The sequence below is a fragment of the Apus apus genome, chromosome 1, assembly GCF_020740795.1.
Source record: "Apus apus isolate bApuApu2 chromosome 1, bApuApu2.pri.cur, whole genome shotgun sequence".
NCBI lineage: Eukaryota > Metazoa > Chordata > Aves > Apodiformes > Apodidae > Apus > Apus apus.
The window spans coordinates 121,335,913-121,355,341 of record NC_067282.1 but is presented as its reverse complement, the minus strand read 5'-3'; the positions used below and the strand labels follow the sequence as shown (position 1 = coordinate 121,355,341).

General features: G+C 47.6%; 2 protein-coding genes across 2 annotated transcripts in view; both read left to right on the top strand.

Moving 5' to 3' along the window:
- LOC127383076 (translation initiation factor IF-2-like) overlaps window positions 1–11,830 on the top strand; it is a 29,836-nt gene extending 18,006 nt beyond the window's left edge. The window contains exon 4 of the mRNA XM_051615504.1: window positions 11,601–11,830. Coding sequence (XP_051471464.1) covers window positions 11,601–11,804 — 204 coding nt within the window. The 3' untranslated portion in view covers window positions 11,805–11,830. The remainder of the gene's footprint in view (window positions 1–11,600) is intronic.
- Window positions 11,831–12,205: 375 nt separating this feature from the next.
- On the top strand, window positions 12,206–13,913 carry CHST7 (carbohydrate sulfotransferase 7). Its single transcript, XM_051608618.1, is given in 2 exon segments — window positions 12,206–13,013; window positions 13,015–13,913. Coding segments are annotated over 2 exon segments (1,434 nt in total). The 5' UTR covers window positions 12,206–12,389; the 3' UTR covers window positions 13,825–13,913.
- Window positions 13,914–19,429: the final 5,516 nt, after the last annotated feature.

The window sequence follows — 19,429 nt, the reverse complement described above, 5'->3', positions numbered from 1 at the left end:
GATCTTAAATTGATCACAGAAAGACAGCAGTCCAGTTTGATTGGAGTATTAGCCACGTGCTGTTTCCTTTGCGCCGAGTTTTTCCCAAACTGAAATAGATAAACCTATTTTGACTTTTTAAATCCTTTCACACTTTTAATTTCCTGTCAATGCTGTTTAAGATGGTTTAGATTACAGTGGAAACCTGTGTATTTTTTCAGCTGAGAAGCTATCTGCTTTCCTACTGGTTGCTAATGAGGGTACCAATGACTGATGAATGTCCATAATTTGAAAACCTGACATGTTACTAGAATCTATTAAACATATTAAATTACTTTAATTTTCTTGGCTATCTTGTCATTCGATGGCAGCAGAAATTGAGGCAGACAGCATTCAGCAAAGCCATACAGTTTGGCATTGAGGCCAATTTTCTTTCATCATGAATCAGTTGGAGGCATCACTAATGAAATCAGAAGAGACGTTAAATGCTTTCTATTTGAGCCCATTGTTGGGCAGAAGGAGATGTGGTCAAGGCAGAAAAATGCATCCTGCAACATGTAAGGGCTGGAACTCAGATCACAAGAAGCTCTTAATTGGGCCATGTAGGGAAGGAAGACAGGTCTCCTAACACAAACACAGATAATTTTAATTACTTTAATTGTTTTTACAGGAGCCCTTTAAAGAAAAACTCATTTTTTTTAGGACTCCCACAGGATAACGATAAATTAAGCAAGTAAACGGACACAGGGCATGGTAGAACCCAGACAAAACGTTTAAGCTCATTGATCTATTTGACTTCCTTGTAGAGTAACTGTCAGGCTTCCCCCCGAGGAAGACCAATGGCACTGAGCAATCCCTCAGCAATCCCTACATGTCATTTGAACCCTTGAAATCAGTAAAGCCAAACTACTGTGAAACATGGTGATTTAGATTTCCCTACAAACACTTTTTGTTGGTGTCATAAGGTGTGCTAAATGAAAGCCCAAGGTACTCTTGGATGGAGAGAGTTCATGCTGTAAATTAGGGAAAAAAAAGAGCTTTATAAGAAGAACAATGAACAAAATGGAACAAGAATGAGGGAACTGAGGCTAAAGAGTTTCCCAAAAGACAAGGCATGGCTGAGTTGACTGATATCCTTGATGACTGTCAGTAAGTCAGGATGCCAAGGCTCAGGACAGCTGGAAGAGGACCGTGTCTTCCTGACTTGGTCTGTGTATTGAGGAAGTGACCCTCAGGATATGACTCAAATCAGAGACTCAAAGGAGATCCTCAGTGTTCATCAGGTGAAAGTCTGCAATGGCTGAGATACTTGAGAGGCAAGTGCTACTGCTGCTAAAAACCCCCTTTATTTCAAGTCATGCCGTAGGCTATGAGCTTGGGTGAAAACCACTTAGAAGTCCTTTCACCAAGCCTACTAGATAAAATCCCAAAGTAGCTGAAATGTAAAGGGCTGCTTAGCTACTTGGTTTTACTTGGTTCAAAAGCAGGCACGACTCTTCATGGTGGAGAGGTTACTTGAGTAAGTACCAATTATCAAGAGGACACCCCGCACCCTTTGCAAAACAGCTGTGGCTGTATCAAGGAGACTCAGAGAAGACACACCCTTGCCATGTTTGTGTTATGTTTCCTCTGGGGGATACGAGGTGCGGACTACACCTAAAAAGGCTACATACAACTAGTATGTTTCCATTCTTTTAGCAATTTTTAAGTGAGTACAGGGGGGAGAGCCTGGTCCTTACAGCAGCAGGTTGGCTCAGATGTTGATGGGTGTCCAGCACATCCCTCAGAGTGACTCTTGGCAGAAATAGAAGGCAGTAGTACAGAAAATTGTCAATTAACAAGTGCTGGGCCCTTAAGGGTACTCACAGACACCACTGAACCTGCCCAGCCTACCCTGGGGTCCCCCCAGCCTGTCCACAGCCCAGGACCCCATTTCAGTGGGGTTGGGGCCATTGGTCAGGAAAGGTGCAGATCAAAGTTAACTTGCCTGAGGTAACTTACCTTCATCAGAACTCTGATGGAGGCAGCTGTAGTAACAATTTCAAATACTTAAAACATTGGAAAATTTGGTAAAATTTTCTACCTGTTTGACCAGTAGGCTTGCAGTGTTTTCAGGGGGTGTCTCCCAATGGCAGGTCAAACAAGGAATCACAAAAATAATCCCCCCACAGTAGAATCATGAAGTATGGCAAATTGTCAAAACAAGATGTAAAATAGAGGCTTCCTTCCATTTCACCCCAGTAAGAAAACAAATGTGAACAGCTATTTGTAGCTCCTGCCTGGGAGCTGCTTCATCCTCAGGTGGGTCAGTGCTTTTCCCTGGAGGTTGGGTGATCAGTCCATCCAGCAAGAGGATAAACACAAAAAGTCCAAAGGAAAGAGGAATGAAGACAGTGAAGGCAGGACAAAAGTAAAAACAACAATCACCACTACCACTAAAAAAATACAGCAAAGGAGACTAAAATACATCATCCTGCAAGCAAAGAAGAGGTAGCATGGGAGATACAGCTGTGGGGGTCTATTACAGACCTCCTGGTCAGGAGGAGGGAGTTGGTGATGCTTTCTACAGGCAGCTGAAAGCAGCCTCACAACTACAGGTGTTGGTCCTCATGGGGGATTTTAACTACCCAGATATTTGCTGGAAGGCCTACACAGCCAGCCATTCACAGTCCAGGAGGTTCCTCCAATGCATTGATGATAACTTGTTGATACAAATGGTGGACAAACCAACCAGGAGAGGAGCACTGCTGGATCTTGTGCTCACCAACAAGGTGGGTATGGTTGAAGTGACCATCAATGGCAGCCTTGGCTGCAGTGACCATGAGATTGTCTGGGAGGAACAGATTGTCAGAGACCAGGATCTTGTCCAGGAGGAAGAGAATAGCTAGCAGGATCATAACCCTGGACTTCTGCAGGGCCAACTTTGGCCACTTCGAGCAATTGTTAGGGGAAATCCTATGGGACATGGTACTACACGGTAAAGGGCTCAAGATAGTTGGTTAACATTCAAGGACCACTTCTTGCAAGCTCAGGCTCTGAGCATCCCAAGGAATAGGAAATCAAGTAAGGGAGCCAGGAGACCTGCATGGTTAAACAAGGAACTGCTGGGCAAACTGAAGTGGAAAAAGAGAATCTACAGATCATGGAAGGAGGGGCTGGCCACTTGGGAGGAATATAGGACTGTTGTCAGAGGATGTAGGGAGGCAATTAGGAAAGCTAAGGCCTCCCTGGAACTAAACGTTGCTAGTGAGGTCAAAGACAATAGAAATGGCTTCTTCAAATACATTGCAGATAGAACTAACACTAGAGTCAATATGGGCCCACTGCTGAATGAGAGGGGTGCCCTGGTGACAGAGGATATAAAGAAGGCAGAGGTACTGAATGCCTTCACTGCCTCTGTCTTTACTGCTGCAGATTTTCCCGAGGAGCCTCAGATCCCCAAAGCCCCAGAGGAAGTCAGGATGAAGGAGGAGTTTGCTTTGGTAGATGAGGATTGGGTAGGCATCAGTTATGCAATCTGGACATCCATAAATCAATGGGTCCAGATTGGATGCACCTGCGGGTGCTGAGGGAGCTGGCGGAGGTCATTCCTAGGCCACTCTCCATCATCTTTGGTAAGTTGTGGGCAACAGGAGAGGTACCTAAGGACTGGAGGAAAGCAAATGTCACTCCAGTCCACAGAAAGGACAAGAAGGAGGACCTGGGTCCTCCTATACACTGGTCAGCCTCACCTCCATCCCTGGAAAGGTGATGGAACAACTTATCCGGATAGCCTTCTATGAGGAAGTAACTAGGTGGATAGATAATGGTAGGGCAGTAGATGTGGTTTATCTTGATTTCAGTAAAGCATTTGACACTGTCTCCCACAGCATCCTCGTAGATAAACTGAGGAAGTGTGCTCTTGACGGTCAGGTAGTGAGGTGGATCATGAACTGGTTGAAAGGAAGAAGTCAGAGTTGTGGTCAGTGGGACAGAATCTACTTGGAGGTCTGTGACTAGTGGAGTCCCTCAGGGGTCGGTACTGGGACCAGTACTGTTCAGTATTTTCATCAACGCCCTGGATGAGGGAACAGAGTGTGCCCTCAGCAAGTTTGCTGGTGACACTAAACTGGGAGGAGTGGCTGACACACCAGAAGACTGTGCTGCCATTCAGTGAGACCTGGACAGGCTGGAGAGTTGGGCAGGGAGAAACTTGATGAAATTCAACAAGGGCAAGTGCAGAGTCTTGCATCTGGGGAAGAACAGCCCTATGTACCAGTACAGGTTGGGGGCTGACCTGCTGGAGAGCAGTGTAGGAGAAAGGGACCTGGGGGTCCTGGTGGACAGGAGGATGACCATGAGCCAGCAGTGTGCCCTTGTGGCCAAGAAGGCCAATGGCATCCTGGGGTGAATTAGAAAGGGTGTGGTTAGTGGGTCAAGGGAGGTTCTCCTCCCTCTCTATTCTGCCTTGGTGAGCCTGCATCTGGAATATTGTGTCCAGTTCTGGGCCCCTCAGTTCAAGAAGGACAGGGAACTACTGGAAAGAGTCCAGCGCAGAGCCACAGAGATGATTAAGGGAGTGGAACATCTCCCTGATGAGGAAAGGCTGGGTCTCTTTAGCTTGGAGAAGACTGAGGGGTGACCTCATCAATGTTTGCAAAGACGTTAAAGGCAAGTGTGAGGAGGACAGAGCCAGGCTTTTTTCAGTGATGTCCAGTGATAGGACAAGGGGCAATGGGTGCAAAGTGGAACATAAGTTCCATGTAAACATCAGACAAAATTTCTTTCCTGTGAGAGTGACAGAGCCCTGGAACAGGCTGCCCAGAGAGGCTGTGGAGCCTCCTTCTCTGGAGACATTCAAAACCCGCCTGGACACGTTCCTGTGTGATGTGCTCTGGGTGATCCTGCTCTGGCAGGGGGGTTGGACTGGATGGTCTTTTGAGGTCCCTTCCACCCCCTAAGTTTCTGTGATTCTGTGGAAGGGAGTTCAGATACATCCTCTGGTTTTGGCTGATGAACCTTATGGCTGGCAAGCTGGAGCAGGCTGGTTTGACCCATTCAGTCCTACCACCAGTACAGCCTTCATGCTCTTCTGTATATGACCAAGTCCAGCAGCAAATAAATTATGCAGGAAGCCTGCCTGGACAGAGGATAATTCCAGGAGGTGCTGAAATCAGGTTTTCCCAGAACATTTCCAGAGTAAGCCAGAAGAAAATAAGTGAAATAGGCAGGAATTTCTTCCAGGAGGAGAACGTGAGGAGTATTGCAGCAACTGTGTTGAGATCAGCTTGAAGCTTATAAGCTGCATTTAAATACTTTCTGTTTGAGCTGCATGGTTTAAATTAATTTGCACAGCAGCTCTGCAATTGCATGTAGCTTTTGTTGTTGTTGTTCAGCTAAAACTTTTTTCTCTCTCATGTGTAAATCAGCTACTCCATCCTGTACTGACCTTTTCCTGTGTGGTTTTCTTCTGTTCACTAACTTATTTAATGAGTAGAGTTCGTGGGTTTTCTCTTCATTTTTCTAATAGGTGTAAGAGTGAAGCTCATGTGAGAGCAGACAAGTGGATGATTTCAGTGCTCAAGCTTGATAAAATTTTGTGAGACAATTTTCACAGACTTACAAAATCTAAAATTCATTTGTCTACATAGCTAAAGCAGCAGCAAGCCTGACAACATTTGCATACCAAAAACTGCCCACAGTAAATTTAAGCCATCTCTCCTTAACAGAAACTTGTGTAAGCATTTTGTCGTAATCATTTTTTTCCTGCCAGGGTGTTGATACCTAATGCATCCTTTACTTCTTACTCCCTCCTAAGCTCAGTTCTGACAGTGAGAAGTGCAGATAGCAGTCACCGCTCCTGGGACTGCAACACAGCAGCACCTTGTCTCCTTCTGCAGTTTTGAGAAGCAAAACTCTCTTACCTCTGACAACCACAGACTTGATAGAGTGAGTAGGAGTAACATATAATTGATGTGCACATCAAAGCAGTTGTCTGTGTGTTGCAGGAATTCCCAGGCGTGCGAGTCTGCACATGTGTGCATGCGTGGGAGTCCTACCAGGAAATCTGCTGTTGTCCTCGCAGATAAATAACAAAGCTTATTGCTTCCAGTTTTTAATAAAGTAAACGATATGTAATCAAAGTTGACTTTAAACCTTAACCATGAAGATTTCCACTTAAAACTATTGATACCTAGCAGCTTACGATCAGCTCTGTTGTGTTCAGCTTTGGCTGGATATGCCTTTACTCACAAAGACCTCTGTTTAGGAGCCACAAAATGAAATGGTGGCACTGGGTGGCAGAGTTGTCCTGCAGAGCCTGAGGAACTGTGGTGAGCCAGCATGCAAGTTCTTTGTTGATAAAGGCTACAGTCAAACGGAAACAGTTTTCAGATAGCGTTTTAAGCATATGAATGCATGATCACTAAATATGTGGTGTGCTGCAGCCACATCGTTACGCTATGATCCGTTTGGCCAGGTTCTGTAAAGCTTGTAGTGTAGGCCCAAAGCAAGAGACCACCACCAGTTTTTAAATCTGTTACATTCATGAGACAGCTGGAAAATATAAATTATCGCCTGCCAACTACCATTCAAGTTGGGAAACCCCAATTAACAGCATAACAAATCCAAGGAAGACTTCCTCATTAATAGCCAGTAATGACAGCTAGGGAGCTAAACTGGTTCCCAAGGGTTTCAGGAACCCAGGAGTTTCCCAGATTGCTACTCTTTGCTCACTAACATTTTCCTCATAAAAGTCACATCTGGCACAAGCACATACAAGAAAAAATTCTTGTGAATTATACATTCTGGCATTTGTCTTTCTTCCATACAGGCACAGTAACGTCTCGTGGAAGTAATTTGCATCAGAAATTCTGAATTTACAAAATGATCTTTAGAAAGCTTGATGGGATAAAGTCACAAAGTAGGTGCAGCAACTGAGCGCTCAGCCTTTTTATTTGCATGTGTCAGTACAGATTTACACATAAGACTGAAATGAATGAAAAAGCATCTAGATCCACAGACCAAAAATTCTGTCCTGTGCACAAATGCGTTGCCTTACAAAGGCAAAAGAGAGCTGCAAGAGTTTTGTTACAGTGGCTGTCAGAGGGGGCTTTTTGGGGAAAAAATAATCCCTGGTTAAAAATAGGTCTCAGATTTTCTAGTTCATTTCCTCACTTGACTGAACTGTAAAAGATTTAGTTCCCTAATTATACCAACACAATGGCTTAACTTGTTGGGTTGCGCAAGCTTGCTGTTACCCTTCATCAGCAGCTCTAATTCAGCAATAGTTAAGTCTGTGACAATGAGAGAAAACAGACATGGTTTCTGCCATTAAAAACAATTATTTCCCACACATGCTAGTGTTGAGGGACTTCTTGTACTTGAAGCTGTGAGACCCTGAAGACATTACTGCGGGAGTAATTTTTCTTTGGCAGCTACTGTAAATTGCCAAGCAGCAGGAGTCCTGATGGAGGTGCTGGCTATTTGTGTTGCCTAAGCCCGTTTCTGGGTTATGAGATGACTGTCTCACTGCTAATGGCACAACTGAGCACGCTCTGCAGGGGAAAGGCTTCAAATTAGAGTCATCCTTGGCATAACTAACTCAGAAATACCCAAGTTACACTAGCATTGAGTTGGATTGTGGAATACGTTTTCTCCTTTCATTGTTACTGAGTTATCTGAATTTCTACTGTTAGAGATAATAATAGATTTTTCTTTCTGAACTTCCCCTTGAACCTCAACAAATTCAAATACTTGCTTTGCTCTGCCTTCCAGCTCCTGCATTTTCTTGTTGCATTTCCTAATAGCATTTTCTATCAGCTTCAATGAGAGCATTATCTTATTTTCTTAGAAAAGTTGGAGGAGATCACTGACGACACAAAAGGGACCCTGAATTAAATGTATAAACCCCCCTTATTTCAATTTTATTTATTTATTTATTCCCATTTCAATACCCAGATCTCACATTCTTGGAAAAGCCCCATCCTGGAAAACTGAAGAAGCCAGCTAAGACGAGAGGCAACCCTCACTCTGACACCTGAAGTGTAGTATATTCAAAACACTTTCATTTTTAAAAATTAGAAGTGGAAATCTCTCAGGCATAGAAGAGCTGCCCTAGCTGGGAACCTCTCAGGCTGCTGCAGCCAGTTCAGCAACACCAGACTGTGCTATCAAACATCCCAGAGCCCAAAAGCAGGGTGCAGTGCTGGAGCTGGCCTTATCTGAACACCTCCCCAGCTCACACTCTCCTGTCAGGCAGCAAAGATACCTTTATCACTTTACCAGTTTTCAGTTACAAGCAACTGGAGACATTTGGGAGAGAGAACAGAGGAACACAGACCTTGCACTTTCTTCATCTCCTCTAAATTTCCACCAAGTCTCTCAAACCTCCTGTGATATTTTTGACCTTTTGCAGGCCTCCCTTAGTCTCTGTTCTGCTTTGGGGGAAACTCCACTGTGAAAAATCCCTTCTGCACCAGCCGCTTCACCTTGACTGGCTTCTCCATCCCACTATTCTCCACATGTCCCTTCTGAAATGTGAGCTCCTAAAACTGGTCTCACATGTGAAACATGTGGCATTGCACATGTTGAAACATCTGATGACATAGCGACTTCAAAAACAAAAACATTGTCCTAGTTTGATCACTTCTTGAGGCTTTTTAAGCTGCCATTAACCACGGACTTCCTTTTGGCTGAAGCCTGTGACAACACGTGCAAGCAGAGCACTCATTAACAACCAGGATGTTTGAGGGCAGTGCTCCCCATGCAAAGCGTATTTAATTTTATCAGCTAATCAAGCTATTTTTAATCACAAAGCTCTCTTTGGAAATGACAAGAGCATGTGAGAGCTGAAAGATGGCTAGATATAGAGGCAACTACTTCTGTTTTGAAATTTCTGCTGAGACGATGAAAATTATTCTGAAGCTGAAACGTGGTGTTTCAGCATTTACTGTCTGTCTGGTCAGTAGAAGCGCTGTGGGAGACGGAAGAGCAAAAATTAAGTTAGAGAGATAATACACAGGAAGCCAATGTTATGTTAGATTAAAAGCAGCCATTACTTGCAGTCAAGAGCTTGGAAACTGGAAAGGAAATACTAAACTATGCAGAACATGGTATGCCTATATTCCTTTTATTTTTCCTGCTTTATAAAATAACATCAAGCACGCATTGATCACCAAGAAAAGGCAGGATCTAGACGGCAAGCAGGCAGGCTGCTTTGCAGATCCATGGAGAAGAACCTGGCTGCCTCTCTTGGGTACTGAACTCCCCTGGTCTCAGAAGGAGACACAGATCATCTATATATATATAAATGGTACCTATATGGTTCATCGAAAAAGCCTAAATGGGGTAAAATCACCCACTTATCTGTGCTGAAGACAGAAAAATTAATACAGAACTGAAAAGTGAAACCTGATCTCTTTACAGCTCTATTCGGACCATCAATCCACTTCCTAACATTCCAACTACGTGCTTCTTGTGACCCTTCAGGAAGGCCAGAGCTTGGCATTTTCAAGCCTAGCTCAGGCACCTACTGGGCAGCAGAATGAATACTGGCTTTGCTGGAATCTCCCGAGGACAAAACAACCTTAACCCAAAACAACCACAGTAAACACTTCCAGGCTAATCCTCTTTCAGGAGAGGAACCTTTGTGAAGGTGCAGAACAAAACACTTACTGTGATTCTTGTTTGTTTGCTTGTCTGAAAATCTTTTAAGAGCTGCTTGTGTTTTTGTCTTAGTAGAGGTGTAACTTGTTGTGATTTCCATCTCTCGCTTTTTCCAGAACAGTTGTCACAGAAGTTTGTAGCTCCATCCTCTAAAGAAAAAAAATAAAATAAATCATTATAGCACATGTGTAGTTTTATTTCTATGGCTTCTCATTTGTCTGGCAGGCCATCCTGCTCTGTGAGATGTTTCATTCTTTTCAAGACAGCTTTACTTTGGTTAGGCAGTTTTCAGACCTTGAATTTAGTTTTTAGACAACTACATATGACAGAAACCAATACAAAATTAGTTTAAGGTAACATGTATTGTGCTGTGGCTTCTTTGTCAGCCATGGCACTGATGCTACTGCCAACTCAGGATTTGATTTTCTTTTACAAAGGGGAATTGCAAACAAGTCATAACTATCCATTCTCATCTGCACTTCTTAGGATCCCATCTTGGTAAATCCTCCAAAATGACTATTGTGCAAGATGCCAGAAAAGTCGTAGAGTCAGAGAGTATCTCAATTCGGAAGGGATCCACCAGGATCACTGAGTCCAACTCTCTGCTCTTTGCAGGACTGCCTAAAACTAAACCATATGACTAAGAGTGTCACCCAGACGCTCCTTGAACTCTGACAGCCTCGGTGCTGTGACCACTTCCCTAGGAGCCTGTTCCAGTGCTTGACCATCCTCCAGAGAAGAACCTTCTCCTAATGTCCAACCTGAACTTCCCCTGGTGCAGCTTCAGTCCGTTTACGCGTGTCCTGTTGCTGGTCAGCTACATCAGAGATACCTCCTCAAAATACTACATGTGTATGTTCTTTGAATAGGCGAAGGGCTTTTGGCAAGCCTGTGATCTGATTTTGGCAAGTGTGTTTTTATTCTGTTGTCCTCCTTTAGTTGCTTAAGGGTGTGGATGAAATCCTGGTCCTTACAGAGTCAGAGCTGAAACTCAGGCTGGTCTCTCTCACCATTTATATAGCCCAAAGCCACGATAGGTAAGTATTTTAGGGCAGATGGCATAACTTGTGCATTCTCCTGCTCAGGAGTGTACAAGTCTTGTTTGGCACCATCTCCTCACTCAGCACGCCATAAACTGCAGGAAGCCCAGTCTTTAACACTTACTTAACAGAGGTCAAGTGAAGTGTTAGCAGGCAGACTGCTGGCTCTCCACCTGGACAGAAGAGAAGCATGCTTCTTCTCTCACATTGCTTTGTGCTCTTCATAAGTTGCCTGATAAATATGAAATGAGATTACTAATACTAATACTAGGCATTCAGACAGAAAAATGTGCACCAGTTGCGGATTCTGTATCTGTATATTTATATTGCAGAAGGAATGTTTTTAGATTCTATGTAACCAGGGGGTCATTTCTGCGCCCTGTTGTGATACTAAGGTTGTGTCATGTGCCTTACTACAAGATCATATGTACCACATGGACTATTCTGGAGCCAAAACATCACACGGAGAGTGCAAAAATTGTGTTATCCTTGCTGAATTTCACTCAGCATGCCATACTTAAATATTAATAGCATTTTACAGAGTTTTTACATTGCCTAGAGGTTAGGACAGTCAGCAGCCCCTGCTACAGACAGGGACATTGCTTTCCTGCCAGGAGGATGTCTTAACCAGGAACACAGGATCATGGTCCCTCTCTTTTTGTGAACACCTTCCAAAGTCAGGCAGGGGCTCGGCTGGAGATTTTGAGACTGTACATTTGAATTTAAAAACCTGGAGTCAACCTCGTGTTGACTCTTCATCCTACAAGAGCTTCATTTAAGCTCATCTTAGATGTCTAAGAAAAATCAGAAAGCTAAGAGAGAGGCAGTAATGTTACGCTCTCACTGTAGTTAACAAAGAGAACGGTTATCAGAAGGCTATCAGACATCCAAGACAGGTGGGTTGTCCCACTGTGGGTGCTTATTTCTTCCTACCAGCTGCCAAGGGTGACCAGCTCAGACAGACACGAAATTTTGGATGCAGAAAATGGGGCAATGAGCCGTGAAAGAGATGTCCATATCCCATCAGCATGCACACAGAGAAAAAAAGCGTGGCTGAGAAATCCCGCAGCTCCCTACAGCGCCAAACTGCAGCGGTTTCTGAAACCCACTGCAGATTTTAATAGCTGTCATCCAGCCTAAAAATACATGTGCACCTCTTTTTGTTACTGTGGCGTGGTTTTGTTTTTGTTTGTTTTGGTTGGTTGGTTGGGTGTTCTTAGGCTGGAGACCTGGACCAAGGGCTCAGCCTCAGCCGCTCGCTGTCCGTCCTGGCTAACGCACTTCTTTGCGGTGCGCCCTTTCCCGGGCGGCGGTGCCTCCCCGCCGAGCCCGCCCCTCCGGCTCTGCCCGGAGGAGGGAAGGAGGGAGGGAGGGAGGGAGGGAGGGATGGGGGCCGGTCGAGGGGCGGCCCGGAGCCCCGCGCAGCGGCAGCAGCTGGAGCGGCAGCAGCGGGAGCAGCAGCAGCTCCAGCCCCGCCGCCGGCGGCTCCTCAGGCAGCGGCGGGGGCAGGTGCGGGCGCTTCCGCGTCGCGCTGCGAGGAGGAGGAGGAGGAGGCGGGCGGCCCAGAGGTTGTCCGGCGTGCCCGTGGGCGTGCTCCCCGGCGGGGAGGGCCGCCCGCAGCCCACACCCCCTGGCCGCTTGCTAACTTTGCCTCTTCGCGAAGAGCCGGCCTGCGGGCAGCCGGAGGGTCAGCGGAGCCCCTCGGTCCCCCGCCGCCGCCCCGTGATGAAGGGCCACCGGCGGCGCTGGCGGTGGCGGGGGGAGCACCGGCGCTTCGCCGCCGTGCTGGTGCTGTACACGCTGCTGCTGCTCCTGCTGGTGCCCTACGCGCTGGACTACGGGGCCAGGCGCGGGCGGCCGGACGAGGAGCCGCTGCTGCGGCGCTGCCCCAGCCTGGAGGAGGCTCTGAGCGAGTGGGGCTGGGAACAGCAGCAGCCGCCGCTGGACGAGGAAGAGGAGGAGGAGGAGGAGGGCGGCGGCACGGCCGGGGCGGCGGGTAACGGCAGCGCGGCGGGGGCGGGGGGGAAGCGGCACATCTACCTGCACGCTACCTGGCGCACGGGCTCCTCCTTCCTGGGGGAGCTCTTCAACCAGCACCCCGACGTCTTCTATCTCTACGAGCCCATGTGGCACCTGTGGCAGGCCCTCTACCCGGGGGACGCGCTCAGCCTGCAGGGCGCCCTCCGCGACATGCTGCGCGCCCTCTTCCGATGCGACTTCTCCGTCCTGCGCCTCTACGCCGCCCCGCCCGGCCCCCGCGACCCGCTGGCCGCCGCCCCGCTGGCCGCCGCTCCCAACCTCACCACGGCCGGCATCTTCGGCTGGCGGACCAACAAGGTGATCTGCTCGCCCCCCCCTCTGCCCCGCCGCCCCGCGGACCCGCCAGGAGATCGGGCTGGTCGACGGCGCCGCCTGCGAGGAGACCTGCCCGCCGCGGGGGTTGCGGGAGCTGGAGGCCGAGTGCCGCAAGTACCCCGTGGTGGTCATCAAGGACGTGCGGCTGCTGGAGCTGGGCGCCCTGCTGCCCCTGCTGCGGGAGCCCGGCCTCAACCTGCGGGTGGTGCAGCTCTTCCGCGACCCCCGCGCCGTCCACAACTCCCGCCTGAAAGCCCGGCAGGCGCTGCTGCGGGAGAGCGTCCAGGTGCTGCGCAGCCGGCACCGCGCCGAGCCGCGGGGGCCGCCCCGCCACCAGCCGCAGCAGCAGCTGCTGCTGCCGCCCGGCCTGCTGGGGGGCGGCGGGCGGGGGCCGCCCCCGCAGCACCGCGCCGAGTTCTTCCTCGGCGGAGCCCTGGAGGTGATCTGCCAGGCCTGGCTCCGCGACCTCCTGCTGGCCCGCCGCGCCCCGGCCTGGCTCCGCCACCGCTACACGCAGCTGCGCTACGAGGACCTGGTGCGGGAGCCCCGCGCCCAGCTGCGCCGCTTGCTGCGCTTCGCCGGGCTGACGGTGCCGCCCGCCCTGGAAGCCTTCGTGCTCAACATGACCCGCGGCGCCGCCTACTCCTCCGACCGGCCCTTCCTCATCTCCGCCCGCGACGCGCGGGAGGCGATCCACGCGTGGCGGGAGCGCCTCAGCCGCCAGCAGGTGCGGCAGGTGGAGGACGCCTGCGGGGAGGCCATGAGCCTCCTCGCTTATCCCCTCAGCGCCGCCGACGCCCGGTAGCCCCTCAGCCTGGCGGCCGGCCGGGGAAGAGCTCGTCGCCCGGTGAGGGCCGGACCCGCGGGGAGTGCGCCGAGGGCGGACCCGGCTGTGCCGTGGCCGCTCGTCCTGGCGAGGGGGGCGGCAGCGGAGCCGAGTGCCGGGGCTGCTCACCGCTGGACGGTCGGCTGGTGTCGTGGGCGCTCCCGCTGAGGGCACCCGGGCAGAGCCAGACCTGCCTCGCCTCGGGTACAGGCAGCGCTTGCAGGGTCCGGACCCCCCTGTCCCACCATCCCACCGTGTGGGCTGCGGTGGGGCTGCGTTTCCTCAGCTGCCCCCGCCGAGGGGTGCATGGAGAGGGCACCCCAGGGTGTTATATTTAAGAGGAAGGTTTGGTGAGAGGTGGGTGTCCTCTGGGCACGGCGTCAGTCTTGGTGAAGCCACGGCCACGTGTGAAGAAGCATGGGCATCCTTCAGCAAAACGGCACGGAAACTTGACAGTGCCCCAGATGATCACTCTCGGGAAGTGACTGGAGGGTTTGGAAGGTGTTGCTGCAGGAGCATGGCCTTTCCCGAGTGCTGAAGCACTCTCGGCTCTGTCGTATCACTACTGAAACCTGGACCAAGGCCTTCTGTGGAGTTGTATGCAGAGGCCTGGGTGGGCAGGAGGGTGCCTGTCGTGAGGGGGGACTCATCTAACCTGCTGCCAGTCTGTGGGGACGGACTCTGCCCCTGCGGGTTGCTGATGCTCTGGGGAGGGGGGCTACGGCCGAGGGAAGGGGACTGTCCAGCTCTGCCCATCCTTCAGAGCAGCAGGGTAAGTGGTTGTGTGGAGGGGTGGCAGAAAGCGTTGCTTTTCTAAAGAAATCTAATTGTTTTTAATATATTGATAGGTGGTGATACTCACGTGAGATGCAGGTGACTTAACATGTTTCTTGGGGACGCGCTTAGGGGTGACTGTAACTGGAAGGCAAACCCTCAATATTTCCCTTTTGTTTTCTCAGCCAGATGAGGGAATCACTTTTCTTCACTGGCTTCCGGGCTGACACATTGTGCTGTGCACAGGATCCTCCTGGTCACATCCCTTCTGGACAATAACATCCTCTCAGCTGGCAACTCCTGGACAAAAGCAAATGTTTCCTAACAAGGCCAAGATAACCTAATCATGAAGCTCCAAAATAAAAGCTTGTATTAAAAAAAAAACAAAAACAAAAAAAACCCTTAAGTTTCATTTTGGATTTTAAAATTACATTTTCTTTCCTGTAGACACCCTGCAACTTGTCGGAGAAGGGTGTGTATGGGTGTGTATGAAAGTACCTTTTCTCCTTCATTTCTTAATGTGGGGATAGAAGGTTCAATTGCAGTTTAGGGACAGAGTGTTGTAACTCCCTAGGGGCTGCTTTGCAGTCCATTGTAGTCTGGCAGCATTTAAACAGCCCCACACAAGTATACAGTGTTACATCGATGTTTACACGCAGTCCTCAAATACAAACGGAGAACATGATCTTCAAATTGAGGATAATCCAGGATCAGGAAGAAAGCTATATTTATATAAAGAGCTGGAAATAAAGACAGTTCAAAGATGTCACATTATCTTGGAGGAAACTTGAATTGCATTGCAGGTTTTCGTGTTCTGAATATTGTGCTGTAGAACATGCCAGTGAGTTAGGATGAATCTTCATTTATTTTAGCTCATTTCCTTTTTTGACTCTCTCACCTGAGAGTACATTGGCACAAGAAGCAGGTTTCTCTCGTTATCTGACAGGAAAATGTAGGCATGAAAACGGTGTTGGGTGAATCTGTCCGCAGCACTTGGGGAAATGGCAGGAAGCTGAACCAGGGGAGGCTTAGGTTGTATCTCAGGAAAGGGTTTTTCACCCAGAGGGTGGCTGAGCACTGGAACAAACTCCCCAGGGAAGTGGTCACACACCAAGCCTGCCTGAGTTCAAGAAGCATTTGGATGATGCTCTCAGGCACATGGTGTGATTCTTGGGGTGCCCTACACAGGGACAGGAGTTGGACTCGATGATCCTGATGGGTCCCTTCCAACTCGGCATATTCTGTGGTTCTGTGATTTCATGGTAGTGTGCTTCATACAATTCTGCACCCTTTGTTTTCTACTTGAAGTAAAAATTACAGGGTCTCTTTTTGTGCTGGAACAACCTTTCATATTATCTAAGGGGGGGTTCTGTATTCTCTCATAGGCGCTGTGAGAGCAAAATTGGTCTCTGGGTAATTAATAATGGTATTTGTATAGATGGACAATACCTGTATTAATGCCTTGATAACCAGTCTCTGATAATCTAATTCGGAAAGCTTTTCTGGAAATCCAGCCAGCCTGGCTTGTTCTGGCAGGTTTGGGAAGAAAATAAGATGATACGGTACTTATTTTCTTATGTTGGGTGGGAGACTATAATCCGGAGTGTCTTGTTGAGTTGTTTCCAGCAAGTTGCTGTAACAGATTTGTACAGTTCAGCTGTTAAGCATTCACTTCACCTTGACAGGGAATCTCAGCTTGCTGGTTTAGGTGGTAAATGTCTTTCATAAAACCTTTTTAAAAATCCACACTTAGTTTCACTTAAACCAGTTCATCATGATGAAGAAGAAATGTTGCTATTTAGGTTGACTTGATGCTTGTAGCTGGGAAGAAATCCACTCGTTGAAAATTTGTTGACATGTTTGACAGAGATGCATTTTCTATGTCAAGATTTATTTCTCTCATTGGAAATTGTTCACTAACACAATTTCTCTTCGTTAGTGATTAGTTCAGTTTTTTTTCTCACCCCAAGCTGTGAGAAGGACTGTGTTTGGCAAAGTGTACAAAATACAGAAAGTGCAATTCATGGTTTGTGGTCAGAGCACCTGAGTTCATTAGAGGCTCCTCAAAATATTCCACAGGGAATATCCAAAATTATTAAGTAGCCCAGAGTGGGATCTTAGAGCAGGATGTGCAAGAGCATCTAAGACTGGATGACAGTTGCCTTATGACTGATGTTGCAACCTGTGCACTTCAGTCACTAAAAGGCTTCCTGAAATTCCCCTCCTAAGGAGGACAACTAAGGCTCGCCAACAAATGCATCCCATTTTATCTTCAGTGTGTTTTGATGCTGTTGGAAACACCATTCAGGATGCTTACAGCATATCCTTGTTGGCCTTGTAACCCATATCTGAATTAAAAAAAAAAGGCCTGTCAAATGTCAGTGTTGGTAGTTACCTGAAAGGACAGACACAGATGTCCTTAGCCACATGGAGTTTCACTGGCAGAGCTCTTTGGAAATAAGCAGAACCTGCTGAAAGCAGGACACATGGGGCTAAACCGCATTTTGAGAGCAGCTGGAGATTTATGGTTCTGTCTGTCACCAGCTTTTTTTTACAGTTATGGGGCTCAACTGAGATTTTGAAGTGAAGTCCCAGTTTTTTCTGAATGATGCAGAAATCCAAACCGTAACTGCATCTTTCAGAGCAGGGGATGGCATGATAAAGAAGGGAACAATAAACACATTTTATAGCCGAGCTGAACTTGGCAGGCTTAGAATCAGAGAGCAGGACTGAGCCACGGAGTTTTAGCAGTTCAGGCTGAGATTTGGGAGAAGTACTTACTTGTGCTACATTACATACAATGAGTGAACAACTTTAATCTATTAGAAGGTCGTAATGGGAAATGGGAACAAAACTGACATACAAGACTTACTTCTATCATCTGTTTTTACTTAACATTTGGTGATCATGTGCTTGCCTTAAGGGAGGTAGAAACTTGAGTACTATAATTATACCTAAAAGGCTGTGATATTTCCACACTGGAATTGTTAATTGCTCTCTTACAACATACCTGTGTTTAATATATCTGTACTTAAATTGTTGATATTTGAGGAGACAGCATACTTGTGAGAAATGCGTAAGGCTAGGGAACACTTTGCCCCTGGTTGCACTCCCTAGAATGTTACTGGTGCTGTCCTTGTAGATACCCACAGTATGTACTTGCATACCTCAGATGCGACAAAAGTAGTTTAGTAGGTCTCCCAGTTGCAGTGTCCTCTGAGAAGTGTTAAAACAGTTGTGACGATATTTATCTAACAACTTCAGTATTGCACAGGTCATTTAAGTTCCCCCCCTGCCCCACCCCATCAGTCTGTGCATCAAGAAAAGTTCTGAGTTGCTACGTTAAGTTCTCAGTATCACCATTTTCATAAAAAAAAAAAAAACAAAACAACATAGTGCAGAATTTCTGGGTTTATTATGGTAATGCAATTAAACAACATGTCAGTGAAGAGCCGAGCTCCTGAACGACTGTGAGTGCCAACAAGCCTGACAGCACATTCTGTTCCTTTCTTGAACATGAAGAGTTGCTGCTGAGAGTCCCTGATGGTGTCTGGAGTAGGGGGACACTAAGAATGGTGCATGTCACTTCTCAGAATCACCCTACAGTCCATGCAGCACTGGGATGACCTTAGATGTTACTTAGCTATTGCTGTTTAACCTGATATGACACCTACCACCGTGGGGAAGGATATGGGAAAAATACAATTGTCAAAGCAAATCTTGCACTAGTGGGTTTTAGTGACCAAGGGACCCGTTGCTTGTTGCTGGGGCATGCCTCTGGCAGTCTCAGCACTGAGCAAACTGCAGGAAGCTGATTATAATGTGTTAGTACTTAAAGCCTGTCTGGGTATTGAGTCCCAGGCAATTCTTGCTTCCAGCACTGAGACATTAAGGTCTGCTGCTGACCTATGGCAACTGCAGTGCCATGTCTTGCTGTTGGTAAATGGGAATCAGGTCTTCCCCCTGCACTTCTAAAGTTCTCACCCTGTTTCCAGTTGTTCAGCTCTGCCAAACTTCTGCTGTACGTAGGCTGAAACTTTTATTCTTAAGAGTTCAAGTCTGTCTGAGAAACTTCAGTCAAAGCAGTACATGCTCTTTTGAACCAAGGGTTATGATGTGGCTTTTGCCTGTGTTCAAATACTCTCAAAGACGTTTCTTTGAAATAATTTGTCACTTGAGTACTTTGGGACAGGAACTCCAGTTTGGGAAGGGGAAAAGACATCTGTATAAAGGTTGCCTCCTGTGTTTTGTTTTTATCTCTTGCTTTCTATTCTGATCTGGCCAAATGCATTAATGTTTGTAAAAAAACAGATAGCATGTGCTCAATAGAAGTGGTTTTGGTATGTGTGTGTATTTTATACCAAATAAAATCTGCATTGATTTTCTCTTCAGTGAGCATGCTCAATCCTCTTTTCTTTCCCATAGAAAAGCTCAGTGTGGTATAGGATGTACAGCAGTGGGAATAAAAGCCACGTAACTATGGCTGGTGCTGAGCAGGGAGGAGTTTGTCATTCTTGCAGTCCCACTGATGCCTGCTCCTCTGGCTCCACTTTCCCTCTTGCAGGTGGTTCTAAGGAAGACTTCCACATCCAGCATTCAGGTTTCCAATGCTTAATAATGGCAAGGACTGTAGGTGAGAGGGAGAAGATGCTGTTGATGGATGGGATAAACACAAGGGAGCAGGAGAAAGGAATTGCCTTTGAGTTGTAGAGAGTGGGATTTGTTGGGCAAAGGGCTTGGATGTGAGAGGGATGAGGGACAAGATTTGATAAGGGAGCTGGAAGCTGTGACTATTTCAATTGAATAAGGT